At 34.6% G+C, this 26801-nt stretch overlaps 1 protein-coding gene across 4 annotated transcripts in view; it reads right to left on the reverse strand.

The window, feature by feature from the left end:
• LRBA (LPS responsive beige-like anchor protein) overlaps positions 1 to 26801 on the reverse strand; it is a 736878-nt gene that overhangs the window by 148505 nt on the left and 561572 nt on the right. For all 4 annotated transcript variants that reach the window (XM_082463287.1, XM_082463288.1, XM_082463286.1 and 1 more), the window contains exons 45-47: positions 24883 to 25023; positions 23718 to 23837; positions 3251 to 3403 (exon numbers count right to left, since the gene is read on the reverse strand). In XM_082463287.1, the coding sequence (XP_082319413.1) occupies positions 3251 to 3403; positions 23718 to 23837; positions 24883 to 25023 (414 nt within the window). The remainder of the gene's footprint in view (positions 1 to 3250; positions 3404 to 23717; positions 23838 to 24882; positions 25024 to 26801) is intronic.

A 26801-nucleotide genomic window follows, 5' to 3' on the forward strand; every position in this document is an offset into this window, starting at 1 on the left:
GAGCTTTAAATATAACTTACTCAAATGTTTCTGCCTCTTAGACATCTTTTAAAGCAAACACATTAACAAATGTCTTTGTATTTTTAACAATACTTAAATATGGTAATGATTAATAGAGAGTTGGTTCCCTTGAGACTTAAAAGTATAAATTGAGAAAAAATGCTTCAATAATAAAATGATCAGAACATGGTTTTAATTTTTTAAAAAATATATTCCTCAAGAATGGGGATGATTATTTATACCTTTCAAATATTATATAAATATTATTTTACATCTACCTAATAGCAAAAACATTTATTCACAATGGTGATTCAGCCTGCCATACACTGTCGCCCCACAGTAAAGCCCTCAGGCACTGCAGCCACCCCCAACGGTGCACCCCCGGGGACTCAGGAGGGAAAGAACAGGATACTGGCCCCAGACAGCTAAGGTGTATATCAAAGGAATGACTTCAAAGAGCCCAGATTCTTGCATCTTCCCATACACAGAGAAGCACTAAATTCATTAATTTCAGATACCTGGTTTTCCTTAATTAACAGTAACCTTTTGATGTTCCAACTACCTGGGCTTGAAGTACTTAGAAAGTCCACTGAATAAAACATAATTCTCAAAAAAAAAAAAATGGTGATTCAGAAGGAACCATTAAAAAGGAAAAGACAAGCCACAAACTAGGAGGAAAATATCTGCAAAACATATGTTGGACAAAGGATTTTTATGGAGGATATATAAAGATGTCTTACAACTAAATAATAAAAAGACATACAACCCAATTAAAAAACAGGCAAAAGATTTGAATAGATAGCTCACCAAAGAACATATTAAGAGTAGGAAATAAGCCTGTGAAAAGATGGTCAACATCATTAGTCATTAGGGAAATACAAATTAAAATCACAATGAATCATTGGAAGAGCTAAAATAAAGAAGATTGACAATACCAAGTCTTTGCAAGGATATGGCAAATTGAAACTTCACATACTGTTGGTGGGAATGCAAAATGGTAAATGTATTCTTATCGAATGACTCAGCAATTAAACTCCTAGGAGTCTATCCAAGAGAAATGAAAACAGATATCCACCCTAAGACATATGCAAACATTCTTAAGAGCCTTGTTTACTGGTAAATAAACAAAAGGTGTTATATCTATACAATGGAATACTATGCAGCAACACAAAGAAATTACTCATATGTGCACAATATGGAGATCTCAAGAACATCATGCTAAGTGAAAGAGTCAGGTACAAAAAGACTACATACGGCAGGATTCCATCTATATAAAATTTCTAGAAAAAGCAAAACTAAAGAGGCAGAATCAGCGGTTGCCTGGAACCACGACTGGGAGCAAACAGATACAAGGAAACTTTTTGGAGTGAGGTGAGCCGATTGTGCTGATGGTTACATAACTGTATACATTTATTAAAACTCATTGAATCGAGCACTTTTAAAAAGGTGGATTTTATGGTATGTAAATTATACCTCAATAAATGTGTTTTAAAAGCACAGAAAATTACTGAAAGCAAATAACAAAAAAAACCCCAAAAAACTGCAGAATGACTAGACCTTCTATTGACATCTACATACCCCTGGAGATAAAAAAAAAAAAAAAATGCACGACCATAGATAACTGTCACATTTAAAAGTTTGACATCTCCTTTAACATCTTTCAGAGCTAAGCTTTGTCCTGGGCTCTCATTTTAATTACAGTTAACTTAAAAAACTTGAAAAATACATGCAGTAAACCAAAATGCAACATGTACCTTAAGACTGTGATAGAATAATGTTAGGTGCTATTGCCTGAAGGCCTCCTGTAAGCCAGAGAAAATTCTAGGCATTTTACATACATAATTACAGTTTTACACAAATAATTTTCAAATTACAATGAGGAAATCAAGGCTCAGAAAGGTTAAATTGCCTAAGGTCCCATAACCAGCAATCTGAGTTATCCACAATTAGGAAAACTGGTCTAACTTCAAAGCCTATGCTCTTTCCACTCCCACTGCACTGCTTCCAGTATACGTAAAATATGAATTTTCAGTAATAATGGGATTACAATTAGGATCTAGAATACTGTACAGGATTAAAATATAATTGTTGGTAGAAAAGGTAAGCATACCAAGAAAACTAAAATGAAATAATTTTCCTTGTTTTAGTGCAAATTAAAAATACAATGCAATTTAGGTTTCATTTTTATTTTATTTATTTACTTATTTATTAAATAAATTTATTTATTTGTTTGTTTTATTTTTTAATTTTTTGGCTGTTGGGTCTTAGTTGCTGTGCACGGGCTTCTCTCTAGTTGCGGCGAGTGGGGGCTACTCTTCGTTGTGGTGCGAGGGCTTCTCATTGTCATGGCTTCTCTTGTTGCGGACCACGGGCTCTAGGTGTGCAGGCTTCAGCAGTTGTGGTACTTGGGCTCAGTAGTTGTGGCTTGTGGACCCTAGAGCGCAGGCTAAGTAGTCATGGCGCATGGCTTAGTTGCTCTGCAGCATGTGGGATCTTCCCAGGCCAGGGATCGAACCCGTGTTCCCTGCATTGTCAGGTGGATTCTTAACCACTGTGCCACCAGGGAAGCCCCAGGTTTCATTTTTAATATGAAATATGAAGTATGATAAAGAAACTACTTTAAAAAACTGAGAATAAAGCTCCCTGATTCCAAGCATTTATGAAAGTTAAAGGTAAAAAGGTAAAGTCAAATTATTTTTTCATAAAGTAATCCAGAACCCATACAACAGAGGACATTAAAGAGTCCACGGGAGAGGATTCTGAGGAGTTGTTTGTAAGCACAATGATTATTGCACTTTTCAGTTTTTAAGTTTTCATATTCTAAATATTAGATGAAAATTTCCTTCAAAAGACAGATACAGCACATAATTTGAAAATCTTGTTTCTATTATCAAAATGTACAATGGCCTTCCAACCTGAACACAGAATTATGTTCTTCTCCTAGTACAAGAAACTCATATTTGAAAAAGCATAGAATTCTACAAGAAATTCACTTATAATCTTGAATCATCATGTTCATATAAAAGTAACCTAAATTCTGCATAAAAGAATAAAAGACACCATTATACCTTTCATGTCAATAAGATTTTATAAAGTATATATGGAGATTCATGAACTATTACATCACTTTCAGTTATCCCTATCAACTACAGTTTTGCCCAGAAGAGCAAGAGTTAATGATTATACCAACACATGAAAGATACTTTGAGAAAAGGCTCATGACAGACAGAGTAGATGATTACTATCTTACCAATCTGTTTATGCGAACAAATTCTTCTGAGGTTTTGGCCCAAGGAGGAAGTTCAACATCAGACACTACTGTCCCATCATCCATCACTCCAAGATTATAATTATTGAAGTTGACAAACATCTCAGGGAGATAATAAAATTCAGGGATCAACTCCTATACAAAAATAAAAGACAATGTCATATTATAAATTGTAGAATACTGACTAGGTATTCATAAAAGGGCTGATCATTTCCTATTGTGCAGAACAACAAAATAAACATAGGAAAATTTTTTTCTCTTTTCATATCATAGCCTTATCACAAAGTTCTATTAAGGTAGACAGATCCCATCCAACCAGATTTAAATAACACCTTACTGGGTGGTCACATGCTTTCCTTTAGGACAAGTCTTACAAACTCAAGACTCTTATATACCAACATTTGAGTAATATTTGAGGTTTGACAACATATAAACAGAGTTTAACATGCTGTAATAACAACAACAGCTTAAACTAGATTTTTTTGAGGTATATGGAATTTTTGCCAGAAAAAACCCAAAATCTTTATAAGCATTAAAATGCTTTGGTCCATCACCAACCAGGAAGATATTCATTGCATTTGGCCATGGTGTAACAGTATGTTTCGCTCACATTTCAAAACATTCAAGTTTAGTTTTAAGGTACTAACTCTTATAAAAGATCAAAATTTATAATCAGTCTAGAAAATGACCTGCATGAGAAACTAAGTAATATAAACATGACTTTAATAAGGACATTTAAAATACGCTTTAACAGGATACTTAATAAGCAGAAAAATGCAGCCAGTTAGGTTTTTGTGTACAATAAGCCCCATGTATAACTATTTCAGAGGTCCCATAGATCAGACTTGAAATCCAGTCTTGACATGGGTCAGTGACTCAGTGGTCTTTCAGATACCCCCTCAGGGCCAGCTATGGCAGGCCCGGCTTTCCAAATGGTTGAGTGAAATAGGGAGGTCATCAGATTTTGGACAAGGTCAGTATGAACTCACTAGAGCAAAGAAAAAAAATTCAGCAGGAATTAAGCTATTATCACCTCCATCATCCATGTGAAATGTTCCTTGACTTTGAATCGTACATCCTTTGTTTACAATCACAATAATTAACTAAGCAGAGTAGAAATGAGCTTGTCCTCCAAATGCCTGACAACCACCTGATCATTGACTTGCAAAACATTTAAACTGAACAAAATTAATTTTTTTAAAAGGAAGATCCTGTTAAGTTTAACATAAGTTTAATTTAATAAGTTTAATTAAGTTTAACCATAAATGAAATGATGCAATGTTCATACAACAATTTTAAGAATCTTTTCTCCAAAATGATGCATATAAGTCTAATTGACAAAAGACATATTTTATGCAACAAAAAGCTATATTCAATTTGTTTTAGTTAAATAACTTACTGCATGAGATGAGTCAAGTACTAAAATAAACTCTTAATAAACATCACATTTAATCTTCACAACAACTTATCACACTTAATCTTCACAACAACTTTACAAGGTAAGGTATCATCTCTATTTAAAAAATTAACTAAGGCTCAAAGAAGTTAAGTAATATGCCCAAGGTTATGTAGCTGATTTATGATAAATTTGGAACTTAGATCAAGATTTCTTTAACTCTAAAGCCTGTGTCCATAATCATCAAAAAAGCATGGGTTCTATTACATAATATATACAGTGTTAAACATTTAAAATATGTTTTTAACATATATTCTAAGCAATTTTTTTAAAAAAGTAAACAAAACCTTTTCATTCTTCCATCATAAGAAAACAACTGGTTCTCCTGAAAAAAATATTTTATTTATATATGTATATATGTATATATACTACACATATAGGAAGAATTTTTTAAATATGCTATAATTATTATTTACCCGTATATAAATATGTCACTTTATAACTATCAATTTGCTGAAGTATGCATTCAATAAATTCCAACTTTGAGAAAATTTCCCAAAATGTCTTACTTTCACTCCATATTACTTGTGCTAGTAAAGAGGAATGTTACTATTGCCAAGTCTTGTTCTACAATAGTAATGGAGGACCATGCCTTCCTTGTGTATTCAAAATCAAAAGCAGCATTTTGGTTTAATTAATTACTTATTCTTTAAATTTCAATAATACCTGCCCACCCGTACCCTCACCCTAATGCTCTCACAATTAGAGGATGTTGTCCTTCTTCTGCCTGTTATACTCATTATGCTTCTATATAATTCTCCTAGGAATCAAAACAATTATAATGGCTGAATTTTAGATGCTAGGTTTCTCCCAAGTTTTGGGAGATCAGTCATCTGCATTATAAATCAGAGATATATATTGCATAGTAAAAATATGCAAAAAATATACTCTTTCTTGAGGCCATGCCTAGACAGCAGATGAAGACCCAACACAGCCATAAATAAATAAATAAATAAATATATTAATTAATAAATAAATAAATTCAATTAACAGAAATATATTTTGTTCGTGGCCTACTTTATTTAAACACATAAATTTATTATGAATTTATTTTATTTTAATATTGACAGCTTACTCTAAATATAAATTCAGTTAATTTAACTCAAAATTAAATGGAGCAAAATTACACATAAAATAAACAAGAAATTTGTAATAAAAGATACGAAGAAAGCAATTTTTAAATCTTACTGGACCATGTTAAACATTCAGTTGCATAATTTCTGTAATGCTGGGAGGGAGGTAATAATTCATCAATTTCCATAATTACCACAGATTTTATTTGTAATTTCCTATTAAAGATAGATACCCTATAATTTTGTAGAGTGGACACTATAAAAATATTTCAAAATTAAGATTTTAAACTTTATTAATTAAAAATTAAGCTTAATATTTCACTTGAAATTTATCGAGATAGGAATTTTATGTTTTGCTTCTTTATTTTTTACCTCCCAACCTCCCACCCCATACACTTCTCCAATTTCAAGAGAGTTGTCAGGCATTTCCAGAACATTTGCAAGGTCCAGAGCAGAGACCTCCTGAAGACATCCTCTTTTTCTGTCCTTTGTGAAAGTCTAAGCAAATGGGAGATTATGTAAAACGTCTAGGAGAAGCAGTGTCAAAGGTTAATATTTTTAAAAAGACAGAAACCAAAGAAGAGTTTTTCCTCTAGGGAACCAAGTTTCTCAAAATCTGTAGTCAGTTTTCTTTAGCCTGAGGGCAAGGGGAGGGGATGAAGAGGTTAGGCTGGAACCTAGGGGATGGTAAGTGGTCATCAAGGTCCCTACTTGTCCACATAGTGCCTCTGTATGAATTAGAAAAAAGCAATCCTTCTGGGCTAATTCAGCCCCAAGAGAACTCAGTTTGGTAAGTGCAGTACAGGTTGGATTTTTGCTTCTCCTTTCCTTCAGTCAAGCACCCTTACATAGAGAACAATTTGCCCACCTCTACACAATGGCTTCATGATGGTGCACTTACAGAAGACAGTCCCTTGGCACCAGGGTTTTTGGCATCAGCAAATATTTCTTAACTCAAGCTTAGATAATCAGCAGAGCTGCCAGCTTCTAAAAGACCATGTGTCCTAGACAATGAAGATATTACTAGTGAACAAGATGAACTGAAGATGTGAGAGCCAATTTTCTAGGTACCACATAAGCCTGGATCTCATTCAAGCCCTGGGAAAAGGAGGTCTCTGCCCTACCCATCTAATGACTGTGAAAGAACTTCCTACTAGCATAATATAAAGAAGATTTGAATTCAAATTAGGACATTTCTTATATACTTGAGTTGGTGGTTATGAATTTATACATACAGTTGACATGTGAACAACACTGGGGTTAGGGTGCCTACTCTCAGTCAAAAATCTGAGTGTTATTTATAGTTGGCACTCCTTATCTGCAGTTCCTCTGTATCCCACATGGGTGGTTCCAAATCCATGTATTCAACCAACCTTGGACAGGGTACTACTACAGTATTTACTATTTAAAAAAATCCACACATAAGTGGACCTGTGCAGTTCAAAACCATGTTGTTCAAGAGTCAACTGTATTTCAGTGATAAAAAGTTACCAATATACTCACTGACAGTTATTTCTAGGAGACAAAATGGTAGAGAGAATTCAGTATGAGCAGTACAAAACTTTTTTAAGTTCCCATTATTTAATTGATTATTTGATATAAGCTTTAGGTAGGTATGAAGAGTGATATAACATATCATAATCACAAAAAGCATTTATTTCATTTTTACTCTGCAAAGAACTGTGTTAGGATCTGGGATATGGAGACGTGAGTGCCACTTCCCCTCTACAGATCATATCACAGATCTAACAGTGAAAGGATACATTTTTTAGGAGGAAATTGGTTGTAGGCACAAATAGTACTCTAGAAATTCAAAAGAGAAAAGGATGTCTAAAAGTTCGGGTGGTCAGAGAAAGCTTTAGGGAGAAGAACATAATACATTGTACTTCCCTAATATAACACTCATCAAACTGTATTGCTCCCTCTAAATTGACGGCTCCAGGAGATAAAGGACTTTAAGTATCTTGTTCACTGCTACACCTCCAAAGCCTAGACATAGTGAGTGACACATGTTAGATATTCAGTAAAAATCTGTTGAATGAATGATTGAAGAATGGTACTTAAAGTCAAAGATAAATATTAGCAGAGGGGAAAGACAAGAACAGTCCTGTCAAGGGGAATATCTTAAGAAGAGGTACAGAGATGGAAACTTGCATATATCATGTGTTTCCAGTGATCAATGAAGAACTATTTAGTTGGTTTAGAGAGGACTATATACATGGAGTAGGAGATAATTTAAAGTAGGACAAATGTTCCCAATAAATTAACACTGAAGAGAAAGATTACAAAGAATCTAATATAGTATAAAGGACATCATCAAATAAGGACAATTAAGTAAAGGAGTGAGTACATATACTTAAACCATATTACAATCTCATTGGAAGGAAATCTACATAAGTAAATCAGTTGATGGGAGTTGAATACCCTCTTAACATAAAATAAACATACTGAACTCAACTGAGGTACACCAACATGTAACCAAAAAGATAAATAAGTATATATACTGCCTGAATTTTACTATGGATGATAGTGACATTCAAGTTATAAGCAGAATTCCGTCTTAATCCTAAAAGCATCTTTCTAAGAACTATGCCTTGATATAACACCAAATATTATAGTTCAGAATTATCTCCTTTGACAGATGAAATTTAGTGATAGAGTCAAAGATGATGTCTTTCTAATACTTCTAATGTACATTTACAAAGTGAAGTATGTTTTATATTCATCAGAACAGAACATTCAGCTCTGGATAAAAAACACATGTTCAGCAATTCTTTAAAACATCAGTGGAAAATGGTAAGTAAACAACACTGACAGAGGACAGAGATATTTATAATTCACATTTTCTTCTGACTTGCTGACAATAATTTTAATCACTATCACTTAATTAGGCCATCAGGTCTTAGAGGTAAGTAACATGGTCAAAATGTAGTGTATCATCTCCTAAAATAAAAATTTGAAAGGTTCAACCAGAGGTTATACCACAGTTCAGGATAAGCCCATTGCTTTGATCACAAATCCCAAGGCTTTCATGGCATAATGACAAGGACTGGTTGTGACCACACATATGCTTTAGTTTTCTTTTCTAAGGTATGATCCCCATTGATATGAATGGCCTCTGCAGCAAGGCTGTATGATTCACCTTCTAATAGTCACCAATTCTATCCATTGAATTAAAACCATCACTTCAACAATACCTGGATAATCATGCCAAATACTAGTCTATTAATCCAAAGAAACAAGATAATAAAACCTGAAATAAAAACCAAGATGCTACTTCAGAACTAAAGTTAAATTTTTATTTTATTTTTACTAAAATATGAAATCCTGACAAGTCAAACATAAGCACAATAGCAAGGTAACTAATTTAATGTATACTGTTTTGGGGATACTGATGGTAAAAAAAGATGTGAAAGCAAAATTTTAGCTTTTTACATTGGAAAAACTATATTTTATGAAGGAAAAAATCCAAAGTAAACTTTCTTAATGAACAAAAAAAAGAGTTGATGAACAATATATATTTTTAAAAAGTACATGTTCTGATACATATTAACTTGCAAGTATTTATTTTGTTAGCCCATAAATGAGAAAATCTTTTAGAAAGTTATTAGAGTTGAACTGAACCTATAAGCCATTTTAAATGGACTGCATATCTGAAAGTATTCAAATTGATATTTAGTTTCTCCTTATCGAGTAGGTAAAATGCTATTTTCTTCCTTTAGTAAAAGAAATGTTAACAGCAATTTTTAAATTGGAGAAGAAAAAATAATCTATAATGCTTCCAGACAGATCAAATAAATACTGTATGGTTTTAGATATTAAACTTGCATTTTAAATTCAAAATAAAGAAAAATCATGGATTACAAATGAACAAATAGATAATCTATCTCAATCTAATACAGTAAAGAGAATAACTGGGTTTGCGTCTTGTCTATTCAACTTACTGGTCACGTGCTTTTAATTTAATTTTTCTGGCCCTTACTTACCTCAGTCGCCTCTTCTAAAACACAGGGTTGTTGTGTGGCTAATGAGATAATACAGAATTCTACATGCACAAAAGATGTTACTACTACCACTACTACTACTACTACTACTATTATTATTATCATTAATGTGGCCCCTGATAACAAACCCAAATTAGAGACTCAACTTGTCTGATTCTTAAAGTCAACAGGTAATTCACTGATTGTGGCCATTCTTAAAAGCTTTTAACATAATCCTAAGGGAATTTAATAAAATTTACTTGTAAAAGTAAATATGACCACAAAAATATTTGAGACTTAATAGTTCCTACCAAATATCTATCACATTTAAAACAAATTTATTTATTTTTTTATTAGCAATGACAGTACAGTTCAACATGCCTCACTTTATGATGAATACTCTCAATACTCTATAGTTCTCTCCTGCTTTCAACACATATTTTTCACTTCTAAATTTGGACTGGACATCTTCGCTGAACCTTTTGCTGTTCCAGACTCCTATCTTAAAGGAAATTGTAATTTGGGGAGAGATAATGGACATTAATAATACAAATAATGGGTAAGCTGTGACTGCCAGAAGAGAAGACATAAATAAAATGCCCACCTTAAATCTTTTCTGGAACAATTTGTATAATACATGAGTATGGAGGAGAACAGTTAATATCAGTATTTATAAATATATTAATGAACAGTCTACATTTTTACAATGAACAAAAATATCATAAGATCACCAGGTCAAAAAACGAATTACAGCTGACCTGTGTACATTTTTATAATTTGGGAAGATAGGAACATTTTCTAAGTGCTTTAAAAATTGTTTTTTCCTGCCCACTATGTAAGTAGCATAAGAAGAAAAATATTCAGTTTTTCAAGTAATTTTTCTCAAAGAACACACGAAAAAGAAATGGTTCACTGTAGACATAAAGAGCACAAAGTTCAAAGCTAAAAAAAATAGTACATGGGTACATCATTTAACCTATTGATGCATGAAGAAGAAAAGTGTTAAAAAGGGTTAAGTTAACAAATCTGTAAGTTATGTATAAAAACAAGGATGAACACATATATAGTTCAGTTACAGTATGAGTGTTCTACATTGTTAAGAGAGCGGTAAGACAGCTTGAGCTGACTCTAATGTGGTTGTGAGTGTGTGTGTGGCGGGGGGTGGAAGAGGGACTGACCAAAAAAATAAAAGAAAGAGAGAGAGAGAGAGAGAGGGAGAGGAAGAGAGAGAAGGAAGAAAAAAGAGGGGGAGAGAGAAAGACAGAGGGAGAATGAAGAGAGATAAAGAGGAGGGAGGGAGGTAAAGAGGAAGGAAAGAAGGGAGGGAGGGAAGTACATATGCCAGAAATGTGCAAAGTATGGATAGAAAAGGGTAAGATTTTAATTTTACTTTCTTTTAGCATTTTAAAAATTCTGAATTATTTAAGTTTGTTTGAAAATAGGAAGCATAAATGAAGAAAATAAAACTATCAAATCATCCTAATTTAAGCTTTTTCTCTTAACAAATACATCAAGAAATAAATGTCCAGCAATTATGTTCTACTAACTGTAGCTAAACATTTTCTTATAAATGGCTCTAAAGCTGATGCTATCAGCATCTGTGGAATGTATTATGGTAGAAGACATGCTGAAAGAGGAAAAAAGAAACCTAACTTATCTTCAGATCACAGCCCCTGGGATTTCTGAGGTAGTGGAGGGCAAGTCAAAGGTCTCATGTTTAACAAATCTCACAAGACACAAATAGAACTATTCTCTGATCATCTCCATTTTGTATTATTACTTCTAACAAACAGGTATACACTTAATACCTTTAAGGGTTAATTTTTAAGCTAAAACTAATTCTTGTAATATTACTGATAGTCATTTATTTTAAAAATATTATTTAGTAAATTCTTAGGATTTAATTGTACTCTATTTACTTAATTTTAAGTATGGAATATGCTGTACTGACCCTACTGATTTCATAATAAAATTTTATATTCATCACTAATGATACACAATAAATTATAAGATAGATTTTTAAATTGAATATCCAAGATACAATCAGTGACAGGATGTCCATATGGACTTCTTTTGTAAAGCTATAACAGTAAAAACTCAATGTGCTTAATTGTAAAAATGTAGAAAATTAGAGCATTAACAACTCTTAGTCAGCAGATGACATTCAGCCACCAGTTCTCTTGTGGAGAGATAAGCCCCCTTCCTAAAATACGAGATGTTAGTAGCCCCATTGGAGCACCTACCCATTGGATTTTGCTGTGCCCTTCTGGCTGAAATGGCCTTACACTCTCCTCTTTCTCCTCAGACTACCTCTCTGTTTTTCCCAGGCTTTTTCACTGATGCCTCTTTTCTCGATATCTTTATATCTACTCATTCTTTCAACCAATATTTATTGATTTCTAACTAAATGTTCTAAATGCTGAGGTTACCAAATGAACGACACACAAAGCCCCCACCTTCACAGAACTGTAGCTATGGAGACATAACATAAACAAACTAATATATGTACTGTGTCAAATGGTGGCAAGTATTATGCTAAAAAAAAAGGATAAATGGATAGAGAATGATGGGGGTTGGGCAGTGTTATTTTAGAGAGTGTGTCCGGGGAAGTCCACTCTGAGGAGGTGACATGTGAGCAGAGACCTGAATGAAAAAAATGGAATGAACAAAGCATTATCTGGGGGAAAGTGGTTCAGGCAGAGGCAACGTAATACACAAAGCCACCAAAACAGGAGTGGGCTTGGCATTTATTTTTTGGCCATGCCGCCCGACTTGCGGGATCTTAGTTCCCCAACCAGGGATCAACCAGGGATCGAACCCGGGCCAATGGCAATGAAAGCGCCATTGTAATGCCAAGTGGGCTTGGCATTTTTGAAAAGGAACCACAACAAAGGCAAGCAAGGCTGCAGGAGAGTAAAAGAGATGTGTCGTCAAAGAGGCAACCAGGTAACACAGGGCCTCAGTGGCTACGTTAAGAACCTGAATTTTGCTCTAAGCTAGATGAGTAGGCACTGGATATATGTGAGCACATGGATATGATCTGATTTATAATATAAAAGATTATTCTTGCTGTCGTATGGAGAAAACACCACATGGGGAGCACGGGAAGTGAGAACTTACAGTTACTTGGGCCAGGGCCCTCGTGATGCACATGGTGATAACTGGTCAGATTCTAGACATATTCTGAAGGTTGATAAGATGGGCAGTGAGGTGTATGTGATAGGGAGGAATCAAAGATTCCAAGTTTTCTAAAGGTCTGAGCAAACTGGATAAACAGTGCTGTCTTTCACTGAGATGGCAAATGCAGGTATTGAGCAGGACTTTCTCCTTAGGGTAGAGAGCAGGGTAAGAGGGAAAGACAGAGTTTGATATTGGACATGTTCAGTTTAAAATGTCTGTAAACGTACATCTAGCTCAAAGGGAGCTAGATATATAGCTCTAGAATTCAGGGGAGAGCCACGAGGTAAGGTGTGATCACCTAGGGAGCAAGTGTTGACATTAGAAGAAATCTAAAGAGTAAGCCGAAAGGTACTCCAGTAATTGAGGGTATGAAAACAAGATAATCCAGTAAAGGAGATGGAAAAAAAGGTAAGAAGATAGCCAGGAGAAGATGGCTCCTTCACCAAGTGAAGAAAATGTTACAAGGAAAATGGATAAATTAATTGTGTCAATAATGCTGACAGATCAAGTACCATGAGAACTGAAAATTTGCATTTGACAACATGGAAGTTGTTCATCAATGACTCTGACAAGACTGATTTCGATAACATGGTGGAGAAGAAAGCTTGATTCGAGTGGGCTCGGGGGAGATGATGGGAGCTGAAAAAGTGGAGATCAAGAGACTAGACAATTGTTTTGAGGAGTTCAAGATAAGTATCGCCTAATATTCCTTCTTACCCTACATGCCTATGACACTATTCTGAAGCTTAGGTTTGAATTTTCAACTAGTAGGTGATAATATCCTGGTTATTCTGAAAATATATCAATGTGTCAAAAACTGAATTCACACATTTGGTCTACATACCAGCTTCATTATAATTCACAGCATCATCATTTATCTAGGCACCCAATCTAAAGAATCATCTTTATGCCTTCCTATCCCTTTACAGTCAACCAAGTGCCAAATCCTGGAGAATTACTTTTAACCCATCTCTTGAGTCATTCCCTTAGCTCTTTGACTAGTTGAGGCTCCTACAGTCTTTATTTTTAACTGTCATAGCCTCCTAAAATTTCTCCCTACCTCCAGCTCTCATCTCTTTTCCCCATTCCCAGTACTTTCCATACCGCTGCCAAAGTGCCTTTTTTTTTTTTAAATAATAGAGCCAATTAGTACAAAATCTTAAATGGATCCTCATTGCCTATAGCAGGGGATGGTAAAATACAGCCCAGGAGCCAAAACGGTGCCACCTGTTTTTGTAAATGAAATTTTATGGGAACACAGTCACACTTATCTGTTTACATATGGTCTACGGCTACTCTTGGGCTATGGTGGTAGAGCTGAGTAGCTGTGACAGAGATTGCATGGACTGCAAATCGAAAAATATCTTTTGAATATTACTGAGGGTCTTCATATTAGACCACAATTGCCTTTCAGTATTTCTCCTTCTCTATGTTTCCTACATACCAGGCACATAAGACCAATTAACAGACCAATAAGCATTCCCCAATGTGCTAAGCCTTTTCTCTGAATTTTGTTCATGTCATTTTCTTTGCTCAGAATACTCTTCTATATTTCATCAAAGCATTAATTTAATAAATGTTTTAGTGCCTACTGTGTTCCAGGTACTGTTTTAAGCTCTAGAAATAAACCAATGAGCAAAACAGTCCAAATTCATGCTCTCATGGAGCTGATGTTCCAGTGGGATAAGACATAAATGATAAATAAATAGAGACATGTGTGTCGGATGGTGAGTGATATGAAGAAAACTGAAATTGAGAAGTGAGTTAAAGTGCATGGGATGAGGCATGTACTTTTAAAGAAAGAGGACAGAGAAGGCCTTACTAAGAAGGTGACATTTTTTTTTTGAATTTTTGAATTTTATTTTATTTATCTTTTTATACAGCAGGTTCTTATTAGTCATCAATTTTATACACATCAGTGTATACATGTCAATATCAATCTCCCAATTCATCCCACCCCCCTTCCCCCTTGGTATCCATAAGTTTGCTCTCTACATCTGTGTCTCTATTTCTGCTTTGCAAGAAAGTTCATCTGTACCATTTTTTTTAGATTCCACATATAAGCGATATTATACGATATTTGTTTTTCTCTTTCTGACTTACTTCACTCTGTATGACAGTCTCTAGGTCTATCCATGACTCTGCAAATGGCACTATTTCGTTCCTCCTTATGGCTGAGCAATATTCCATTGTATATATGTACCACATCTTCTTTATCCATTCATCTGTCGATGGGCATTTAGGTTGTTTCCATGACCTGGCTATTGTAGATAGTGCTGCAATGAACATTGGGGTGCATGTGTCTTTTTGAATTATGGTTTTCTCTGGGTATATGCCCAGTAGTGGGATTGCTGGATCATATGGTAATTCTATTTTTAGTTTTTTAAGGAACCTCCATACTGTTCTCCATACTGACTGTATCAATTTACATTCCCACCAACAGTGCAAGAGGGTTCCCTAAGAAGGTGACATTTGAGCAAAGACTTGAAATGGCTGAAGGAATAAATCCATAGGATATCTGGAGGAATTTTTCAGGTGAAAAGAAAAGTAAAAGCAAAGGCCCTGAGGTGGGAAGATACCTGGAGTTTGTGAGGAATACCAAGGAGGTCCTGTTCGGCTAGAACAGAGTGGACAAGAGGGCAAATGGTACAAAGAGTTCAAGACATAACAGGATCGTGGAGGGGAGGGGTAGTTGCTGTAGGGTCTTGCATTGTAAGGACTTCAGCTTTTACTCACAACAGCTTTTACTCGGAAACCATTAACTAAGAAAGGGAAGACTGTGAGAAGAGCAGGTTTAAAGGAATGAAGATCAGGAATTTGGTTCTGAATGTGTTAAATTTGAGATACATTTTACATGCTAAAATGGAGACACTAAGGAGCGAGTCAGATATCAGGATAAATGTACATGCTAGAGATGTAAATCCGGGAGTGGAAGACTCCCTTGCACCCTTTAATATACAACTCAAATACCACTTACTCTGTGAAGTCATTCACAACCCCACTTCCTCCAGGAAGAATTAATTTCATTTTGTTTATATCTTATTAGAGCACTTAGCACTGTCTAACTTGTATTAAAAATAAATAGTTTTATGTATACCTGTCGTTCTCACCTGGAGATATGTGAAGTAAAGAACTGTGTTTATCTTACCCTTTTAACCCCAAACACTCCCTACTATGTATTGCATATGATAAAATAATCAATAAATGCTGGCTTAACTAAATGTGTTTGGGGGGACTTGAATTCACCTGTCATAGGAAGTTTTCTGCCTGAAGGTAGGGAGCTAGATCCCCATGCCCTAACTAAACTTGTTCTTCTTCTGTGTTCTCTAAGTACATGTCCAAGTCAAATTTAATTTCTCTCTCATCTTAGGAGACAAATCAATCAGCAAATCCTAACAGTTCTTACTTTTTAAATATGTCTTAAATTCATCACATTTCTCTAGTACCATTGCAACTACTGAGTTTAAGCCTCCACTACCTCTCACCCCATTACTTTAACAGCTTACTTACTGTTTCCACTCCTGCTCAGTGTAATACATATTCACACAGCGGTCACTTAAAACCACAAAATCTCCTCTGCTTTGACCTTTCCAGTATCTCCCCACTGCCCCCAGGGTAAAGTCCAACCTCCTTACTAAAGCTTATAAGGCACCCCATGATAGGCCCTGGATTTCCTCTTTCCTCTCCCTTCTCATTTCAGATCTTGTATCTATGAGCCACAGATCCTTTATTACACTGAATTGCTGGAATGCTTTTATCATCAGTACCCCCTTTACTGCAAATGTTCACTGAAGGCAATGCTCTGTCTCATTTGATGCTGTATCACAACCAGGGCCTGATTGCGCATAAACTCAATTAAAATAAAACCTTTAAAAATTAAATGCTATCTCAGGATTCCACCAAACTTGTTACCCTAAGTTTATTTTTAGCACAGGTTATTTTAAAATATATTTTTGTATTAAATTCCAAGCTTCTAGAGAAGTATAGTTCTCCAACAATCTCCATGTAAAAGATGTAAAGAATGTAAAAGATCCATTTACTACTGCCCCCTTTCTAAAATAATGAACCTAGGTGACATTTATGACTCTTTCCACGCTCGGATCCTGATTTGTTAATCATTTCTATAGGAGAGAAGGAAAAACGTTTAAACTGCAGCAAATCAGATTCTATTTAATCATTAGATTAAATTTATTGGCACTAAAGGTACCTGAAAACGTGTATGCTGCCTGCTGCCTCAGTGGGGAGCTGGTGGGGTGGGGAATCAGTAACAATGAACTGCCTAGAAAAGCTTAGATATTTGCCTAATATTTACATTGACTGCCTTATGAAATTCCTTCAAGCTTTATGAGTCTGATTTGTTCCATAAGATTTGGTTATGATGGTTCAGGCTGAAGACAGTAATCTATTTTGCACCTCAGTTTCTAAACTTAAATGATTTTTTTAGAACTTGAAACAGAGTTTTCTGAGGGATTTATTTTTCTTTGAGAAAGAATTGGGTATCTGTATTTTTTAAATGGATAGGGCTGCATCAAGGGATGTAGGACTTCTTTGAAGCACAGCATCAGCGTGGCCTACGATAACCACCCTTTTCTTTTTTTTTTTAACATCTTTACTGAAGTATAATTGCTTTACAATGTTGTGTTAGTTTCTGCTGTACAACAAAGTGAATCAGCTATATGTATACATATAGCTCCCTATCCCAACCCTCTAAGTGGTCACAAAGCACCGAGCTGATCTCCCTGTGCGATGCAGCTGCTTCCCACTAGCTATCTATTTTACATATGGTAGTGTATATATGTCAATGCTACTCTCTCACTTCATCCCAGCTTACCCTTCCCCCTCCCCGTGTCCTCAAGTCCATTCCCCTCATCTGCATCTTTATTCCTGCCCTGCACCTAGGTTTGTCAGAACCATTTTTTTTTTAAGATTCCATATATATGTGTTAGCGTACTGTATTTGTTTTTCTCTTTCTGACTTACTTCACTCTGTATGACAGACTCTAACTCCATCCACCTCATTACAAATACCTCCATTTCATTTCTTTTTATGGCTGAGTAATATTCCATTGTATATATGTGCCACATCTTCTTTATCCATTCATCCGATGATGGACATTTAGGTTGCTTCCATGTCCTGGCTATTGTAAATAGTGCTGCAATGAACATTGTGGTACATGACTCTTTTTGAATTATGGTTTTCTCAGGGTATATGACCAGTAGTAGGATTGCTGGGTCATATGGTAGTTCTATTTTTAGTTTTTTAAGGAACCTCCATACTGTTCTCCATAGTGGCTGTATCAATTTACATTCCTACCAACAGTGTAAGAGGGTTCCCTTTTCTCCACACCCTCTCCAGCATTTACTGTTTGTAGATTTTTGGATGATGGCCATTCTGACTGGTATGAGGTGATACCTCATTGTAGTTTTGATTTGCATTTCTCTAATGATTAGTGATGTTGAGCATCCTTTCATGTGTCTGTTGGCAATTGGTATATCTTTGGAGAAATGTCTGTTTAGGTCTTCTGCCCATTTTTGGATTGCGTTGCTTGTTTTTTTGATATTGAGCTGCATGAGCACTTGTATATTTTGGAGATTAATCCTTTGTCAGTTGCTTTGTTTGCAAATATTATCTCCCATTCCGAAGGCTGTCTTTTCGTCTTGTTTATGGTTTCCTTTGCTGTGCAAAAGTTTTTAAAATAAATAAATTTATTTATTTATTTATTTATTTATTTGTTCATTTATGGCTGTGTTGGGTCTTCGTTGTTGCACGTGGGCTTTCTCTAGTTGTGGTGAGCAGGGGCTACTCATCGTTGCGGTGCGCGGGCTTCTCATTGCGGTGGCTTCTCTTGCTGAGGAGCACAGGCTCTAGGTGTGCAGGCTTCAATAGTTGTGGCACATGGGCTCAGTAGTTGTGGCTCATGGGTTCTGGAGCACAGGCTCAGTTCTTGTGGCGCACGGGCTTAGTTGCTCCGTGGCATGTGGGATCTTCCCGGACCAGGGATCGAACCCATGCCCCATGCATTGGCAGGTGGATTCTTAATCACTGCACCACCAGGGAAGTTCCTGTGCAAAAGCTTTTAAGTTTCATTGGGTCCCATTTGTTTATTTTTGTTTTTATTTCCATTTCTCTAGGAGGTGGGTCAATAAGGATCTTGCTGTGATTTATGTCATGGAGTGTTCTGCCTATGTTTTCCTCTAAGAGTTTTATAGTGTTTGGCCTTACATTTAGGTCTTTAAGCCATTTTGAGTTTATTTTTGTATACGGTGTTAGGGAGTGTTCTAATTTCATTCTTTTACATGTAGCTGTCCAGTTTTCTGCTGGGGGATTTTAAAATATTATTTATCACAGTGATGATTCTCCAACCCAATTTTAGCACTTTCTATTCCAGTCCTCAAGACTAGCTATTATTGCTACTACCTGTCAGTTCATATTTAGATGGAGTACAACATCAGGAACATTGTTGCTCAAAGAGGATGCAGGCATTCTTCCTTCCATAAGCAGAAAGCTATCCCTTGGTGTGATGCCAAAACAATGCCCTAAGTCTGCACTGCCAAATGGAGTAGCCACTAGCCATAAGTGGCTATTAAACAATTGAAATGTGGCTAGTCTGAGAAGAGACCTGTTGTAAATATAAAATACACACCAAATCTCTAAGCCTTAATATTAAGGAAAAAAAAGAATGTAAAATATCCAATTAATAATTTTATATTGATTACATGCTGAAATAAAAATATTTTGGATATATCAGGTTAAATATATTCTTAAAATCAGTTTCACATGGCCCTTTTGACTTTTTAAAATGTGACTACAAGAAAATCTAAAATTACATATGTGATCGTAATTATGGTTGACATTACATTTCTATTGGACAGTGTGGTAAGCCTAGTTAGAGAGCTGATCAACACTTCTGAACTCTTTATCCAGACAGAATAAAAAGCATCATTGAGGGTCAGGCCTGAAATGGAACCACCAATGATGAACTGAAACACAAACGAACCCCCCAATTTTAAAATGGTAAATCATGCTAAAAATGAAAGACTGCTTTAGTGAAATCTAATAATGTCTCTTTCTTCTCTGAAATAAAAATAATTAATATTTTAACCTTTATTTCTTAGGAATAACTTATATTTTTTCAGTAAAATTATTCTCTGAGTATTAGCAGAATGCAAGAAATAGGGATCCTAAGATATTATAGTGACAGTTCCCCTTTAGCAAAAAAAGTTAAGTACTAGAAATGTTATCATTTATTCTTATTTTTCCCAAAAAATTAGTTAATTAATTAATTATTATTATTATTTTTTGCCTGCGCTGCGCAACTTGCGGGATCTTATTTCCCCCACCAGGTATTGAACTTGTACCCTTGCCAGTGAAAGTGCAGAGTCTTAACCACTGGACCGCCAGAGAATTCCTCTGAAAAATTAATTTAAATAAATCTTCTACCTACCTAACAATATTTCATTTTTGTAAAATGTCATGAAAACATTAGAGAATGCATATTAATCAAGCAAGGTATACTTTAGAATCCACTCAGTAAAGTGATTCCTACCACCCACTCACATACTTCACTATCCCCTCTCTACTGTTTAACATTTTCCTTAGTATTTCTAGAAACTCTAACAAGACAACACAAATAAAGATCAGACTATAATTAATATGATTCCATCTGAAATATAATGTTATATCTCAATGTTTATTATAGTGATTTAAATGTGCTTTCTTAATATATTCATTCTTATACATTATATTATTATAATAATTTAAACATGCTTTATAAAGTGTTAGAATGTAACATGAAGAGGCAAGATCAGAAAACAAAAAATAAAAAAGGCATGATTAAATCCCTCCTCAGTCGTAGAAGGACCAACTATAAGGAGCGCTTTAAATAGCCTATAGCCTGTGTAACCATGTATTATATACTTTTCAAAGTGTTCACTAAGTTGTAGGGTCCAAATTACCGGGTTATTAATATAGAAAATGGAGTAATTTATCAATGTCCTATTCACCTTACAGATATTTTGTGGTTTAAAAAAAAAAAAAAGAAAATTAGGAAAATATACATATTGGTTAGAAGAGCAAGTGGGTTTCATCCAAGTTAGTCCTGAAGAAAATTTCTGTGCCTCTGAACATAATGAAATGGTATTTAAGAATAAAGCTGTATCTCTAAGCAGGCTCCAATCAACTTGACACTTGGAATTTTTAATTCTTTTATTTTTCTTTTAACTTTTGCCTTAACTTTTTACTCTACTTCTTCATTTAGATGCCCTATATAACTAGGCTAGGAAGCTAGAAATTAAGTAGCACAATAACAAGAACTAAAATTCTAGTATTTGTTTAGTAATTGGGGCTGTTTTTATCGAAGTCTGCTGAGGCATTCAAAGGGAAGCGAGATGGATTTGAGTCATTATTTGTGAAGAAACAAGAGTAATGAGAAAAATAAGGAAGGGGAAAGGTAAAGTTCATATGGGTTTTGGGGGTTTTATTTTTTAATGCTGTAGCTGTTTTGGGTGGGTTTATTTTTTATTTTTTTTACAAGTGGGGTATTTTAAAGGAAATGTTTGGGAAAATGGAACCAGACATGTGCTGATTAAAGAATCTTGCCAGAAAAAGGCCGAGATTTAGGAAAAAGAGACCACAAAACTACAAGGATCTATCACATGTATCTCCCGTCCAACAAAGCATTAAGCGGGAATGTCTAGTACAGAGAGGTAGAAATTTGAAGATATCCACTACGTCTCTATTACAGAGCAGAAAAAAATTCAAATTCATAATTTTGTTCGTGTTTACACTTCTATTACCAACTTATGTATGAGGTTATAACTTGGTCGTGAGATACTTAAAAAATAAAGGAATTTAGGAATTAAAAAATTTTTTTCATGTCTTCAATTTGATAACAAAAAGTCAGTCTTATCAATGTTTTCATATGTCCATATCTCTTATGATTTCTCAAAAGGTTAAAGTAAGTAAAGAAATAGCTTTGAGATTAGAAGTAGAAACCATTATTAAATCTGTTAACTATTCTGATTTACTGCTATCTAATTATCCATTTCAAAATTATCTGATGATTTTTTTTTTAAATTATGATCAATTGATTTTTTAAAAAAAATTTTTTATTTATTGTTTATTTATTTATGGCTGTGTTGGGTCTTCGTTTCTGTGTGAGGGCTTTCTCTAGTTGCGCCAAGTGGGGGCCACTCTTCATCGCGGTGCGCGGGTCTCTCACTATCGCGGCCTCTCTTGTTGCGGAGCACAGGCTCCAGACGCGCAGGCTCAGTAATTGTGGCTCATGGGCCTAGTTGCTCCGCAGCACGTGGGATCTTCCCAGACCAGGGCTCGAACCCGTGTCCCCTGCATTGGCAGGCAGATTCTCAACCACTGCGCCACCAGGGAAGCCCTCTACTGATGATTCTTAAGGAATATGATAATTTCAAGAGTATTTCAGAGTACATTATTTGTGCTATCAAAAATTCCTATAGATGTTCCAATATAAAAGATTATTTCTGGGGACTTCCCTGGTGGTCCAGTGATTGAGAGTCCATCTTGTAATGCAGGGGATGCCGGTTCGATCCCTGGTTGGGGACTAAGATCCCACATGCCATGGAACAACTAAGACCGCGTGCTGCAGCTCCTGAGCCTGCTCTGGAGCCCGCATGCCACAACTAGAGAGAAGCCTATACAACGCAATGAAGAACCTGCACATTGCAATGAAAGATCCTGCATGCCGCAACTAAGACCCGACGTGGCCCCTGCTCCCCCCACAAAAAAAAATTACAAAAAGAGATTATTTCTGCATATGATGGAATCTTCAATAAAATATCTTGGATATAAGCAATGTTATACTCTACAGTAAGATAAAGTATGTGAACACTTTTTATAGACTGTAATGTATCATGACTAAAAGTAAGATACAATTATAATTTTAATTAATTTTTTAAAGTACTCTATAGTAACATAAACATTAGTAATGTAACTTTTCCTCTTTCAAGCCCAAATATTTCTCATATGTTACTTATCATTTTCTCCCATATAGTATAATTATTTATGTATAAGACATAGCTCTTTACGACACCTAAGGACACAACCACAGGCATATCTCGTTTTACTCAACAACATCTAAACAGTAAAGAAAGAGACACTATGTCACAAAACTAAAATACAGTACTTTTGAGGGCAGAAGCAAAAGTATTACATCAGCTACTGTGCAAAGATTTTGATCTCCTGAACATACATATAGATAGAAGAACTCATTTCCCCTCAACAATAAAGCAATTCTATAACAAGCAGAGTCAGGTAGGCATTTAGAACCAGCAGTAGGTAAAAGATGATTACCTTAAGAATAGAGACAGGGGATTGCTAAAGTATCAATAAAATGAAATAAATTGAATTAAACTAAACATCTGAGATCTTTCTCACAGTATTTTTGTGACTATATTAATTTTATTGAGTTTGGAATTCCATTAAGCATGCTGCCTTACATCCATACTACTGTATTTTTCCTTTAAAAAGGATTCCAAGGAGGAAGGAAAACAACTGTTCCACAATTAAAGAGAGACGAGACAGACAGACAGAAAGAGACAGACACAGGAGGTAGAGAGAGAAAAAGAGAGAAATCTTATATAATGGTTATTGGCCACTTAATTAAGGCCTCATCCTTTGAGGCTCATCTTTAGTAAATAGGGCTGTACTGCAAAAGAGAAATTATCAACATTCATTCAATAAGAAACACATTGGCAATAATAATTGTAAAATGAAGTCTGTACCTTAATATCAGATGTATCACGCTGACTGTTTCTCCAAGCTCTGGAAATTGATGAAAAAGTTCGATCTGCATGATCAAATTTCCCTCCTTGTAAATTTAGGAACAAAGTTGTGAAGGGTTCCTAAAAAATAAGCCATTTTAAAAAGCCATATATTCCCTCAGGCATAAAAATGTGGTTTTTATAAATCTTTATATCTAAATACTTAGTGACCAATGGACATTAGCCAGTAATACGTACTAGGCATAGACTGGGAATTATACCTAAATTATTACATTAATATTCTTACATTATTTTTGTTTCAGAAGAAATATTTCCAAAATTTAGTATTTTTCAGACTCTCTTCAATATTTTTCAGACTCTCTTCCTTTCCAAGAACAATTTATTAGTAACATTCAGACATAAATTAGACTGCATTTGCTTCACAGTCCAGGGAAACAGTCCAATATGTAATTTTCCTATTGTTATGGCTCAGTATTTAATTTATGATTAAGAAAAGAAAAATGTTTGGAAGATTTAAAAGCCTCCTTTTAGTTAAAGAACACTTAAACACATATTAGTGGATAATTGCTTGAAATTAGCTAAGCACTATAAATTACCTCTAGGATTTATATCTGCCTGTACCCTCTAACAAGCTTTAATTAATGATGTGCTGCTAATGCTTTCCCAAAGAAATTACTTTCTAGTAGATGAATCACCTTTCAATTTTACGGAAACATTTCTTGTTTAACCAATATGTTATCAATACACAGCAGTCTTGGTGTAAATTACAAACACACCTTATTCCATTTGGGGCAACTGAAGTTTCCAAAATATATGAATATATGCCTGTGTTAAGGGAATCTTATTTAGTTCTTATTTTAATAGACTACGTTTGAAAATAACATATGTTACAATTTAGAGTCTGGTAAGATATCAACGATTTGAAGAGGCAAATTTAAGGAAAAAAATTCACGCAATTCAAGGTGAAACATTTTTATGGCCATTCTACAGTAACATGTTATAAAATACAGACCAAATGGGATAAAGAGATACTTATATAGTTAGAGCCTCAATCACTGAAAAAAATTTCACCATTCAAAAAAGATGCTGATGATTTTTAATCAATGCATATTCTCCACAACATTGAATTTACTTATTCATGGTTTATTATTCAAATTGAACTTACTATTCTTAGAAGCCATGCAAGAACAAAACTTGCAGTTGAGTAATGAGTGCCATAGTGGAACTTTGGAACTTGATCGTCTTCCCAGGATTCATAACGCTCTGCAAAGAATGCTGCTCTTTTTGGATTCAAAGCTCCTATTGGCTGCCAACGGGGAGGAGAAAAAACAAGAACACATAAATACAATCGTCCTTTATTTCTTTCTCTCTTCAAATGTTATCTAATCAGCAAGTGTGAAAGTGAATTAAAAATACATACTATTCAAATTAAAGCAGTGTTACAGTCAGAGAGTGGATGGAAATATAAATGTATTTTTCAATGCACATTAAATATACACATATAAGTGAATGGAGAAACCTGTCATTTCTCAATAAGTCTAGTTTCTGTTGAATAAAGGTCTTTAATCAGCCCATAACAAGCATTTTTATGAAGATAATTACATGAAGTGAATATTAGTTATACGATACTTTGGAAAGCATCTCTGAAATCCTCTTTAGTTCATTAGAAGCAACAACCAGAAACAGAATCCTGAAGCTAAAGTTTTAACATATCATAGATTCTGAGAAGACAATGCAACAAAATTGGGCGGGGCGGGGGGGAGAAGGAGTGCAAGGGGGAGATTGTGTGAAAAAGGGATTAAATGTAAATCTAGAAATTTCTAACAGTATAAGTACAACCAAAACTTAGAAGACAAAAACATGCCGGCATGAAATTTTTTTTAAATGTGTAACATGAATAGAATATTAGACAGATTACGAGCTTGTACAACAATACTTTACAACAGAGGTCCCTAAAGCAGTATAGCAAAGTGATGAAGAGCCTGGGTTTACTGGAGTGGTAATAATACCCAGTCAGAAAGTTGTTTTGGAAAATAAAATGAGTAAGTACATGGAGGGACAAACCATACCTGACAATATTCAATGAATGCTATTATTTTTAAGGTTATCTTTTAGCAATGGGGTAAAGTTTGAATAAAACAATAGCCTATAAGCCCCCAGAATATTGGTTGGTATAAGATAAGAGCATAATAAATGTTAGCTGGTACCATTATTGTTACTGCTGCTGTTGTTATTCAGGGAATTCATGAACTCCATTAAACAGTAAGCAAAATTTCATGTGATTATGCACATGTACATTTTCTTCAGGAAGACATACAGAGTATTCTAAGATTCTCAAAGGGGTCTAAGGGCTTAAAAAACAAGTTAACAATTCATTCTCATAAAACATTCTAATCTCTAGAAAATCTCTACTCTTTATTTAAAATATAAGTACCAATTCACTGAAAAAAAAAATGTAAGATTACTTTCTTTAATGAAAACCTATCAGTTAATCACTCATTTATATGAGAAAGAAAATATCTGATCATTTATGCAAAAAATGTTAAACTGAAATTTAAAATACTGGTTTTAAAATAGATGCATTCAGAAATATTCTATGGAAAATGAAGCAATGTTAAACTAGTTTTTAAATTGCTTTTCATGTTAAAAAGTAATTTTACGCAGTATTTTAAATGATCACTTTGGCTATATTTCTTAAAATTGTTAATTATTTTTTCAAAACTGCCATTTATCTCTAGTACCTTTCATTCTCTTTCAATAGGATGGTTCTCATCAACATTTTATTTTAAGCCCTTTTTTTTTAAACTTTACAAATTTTTAAAAACCTTTAGTTGATTATTATTTTAAACCAGTATCACAGTATACCAATTTAAAATGCCATCTTTTAAAGCATTAGTTTCTGTACAAAAGAGTTAAATCTGATTTACTAAACTCATGCCAGTTAAGAATGGAACCGACTCCAAGAAATCTTTGTTACAGAACCAATTTGGAATGCCTTTAAATGTATTTTAGCTGTTGTCCCTGAAGACTGAGCCATGCAAAAGGAAAGAAAGAAGAAATAAAATCACTGGAAGACAAATTACA

Source organism: Balaenoptera physalus (genome assembly GCF_965194825.1).
Source record: "Balaenoptera physalus genome assembly, chromosome: 5".
Classification (NCBI taxonomy): domain Eukaryota; kingdom Metazoa; phylum Chordata; class Mammalia; order Artiodactyla; family Balaenopteridae; genus Balaenoptera; species Balaenoptera physalus.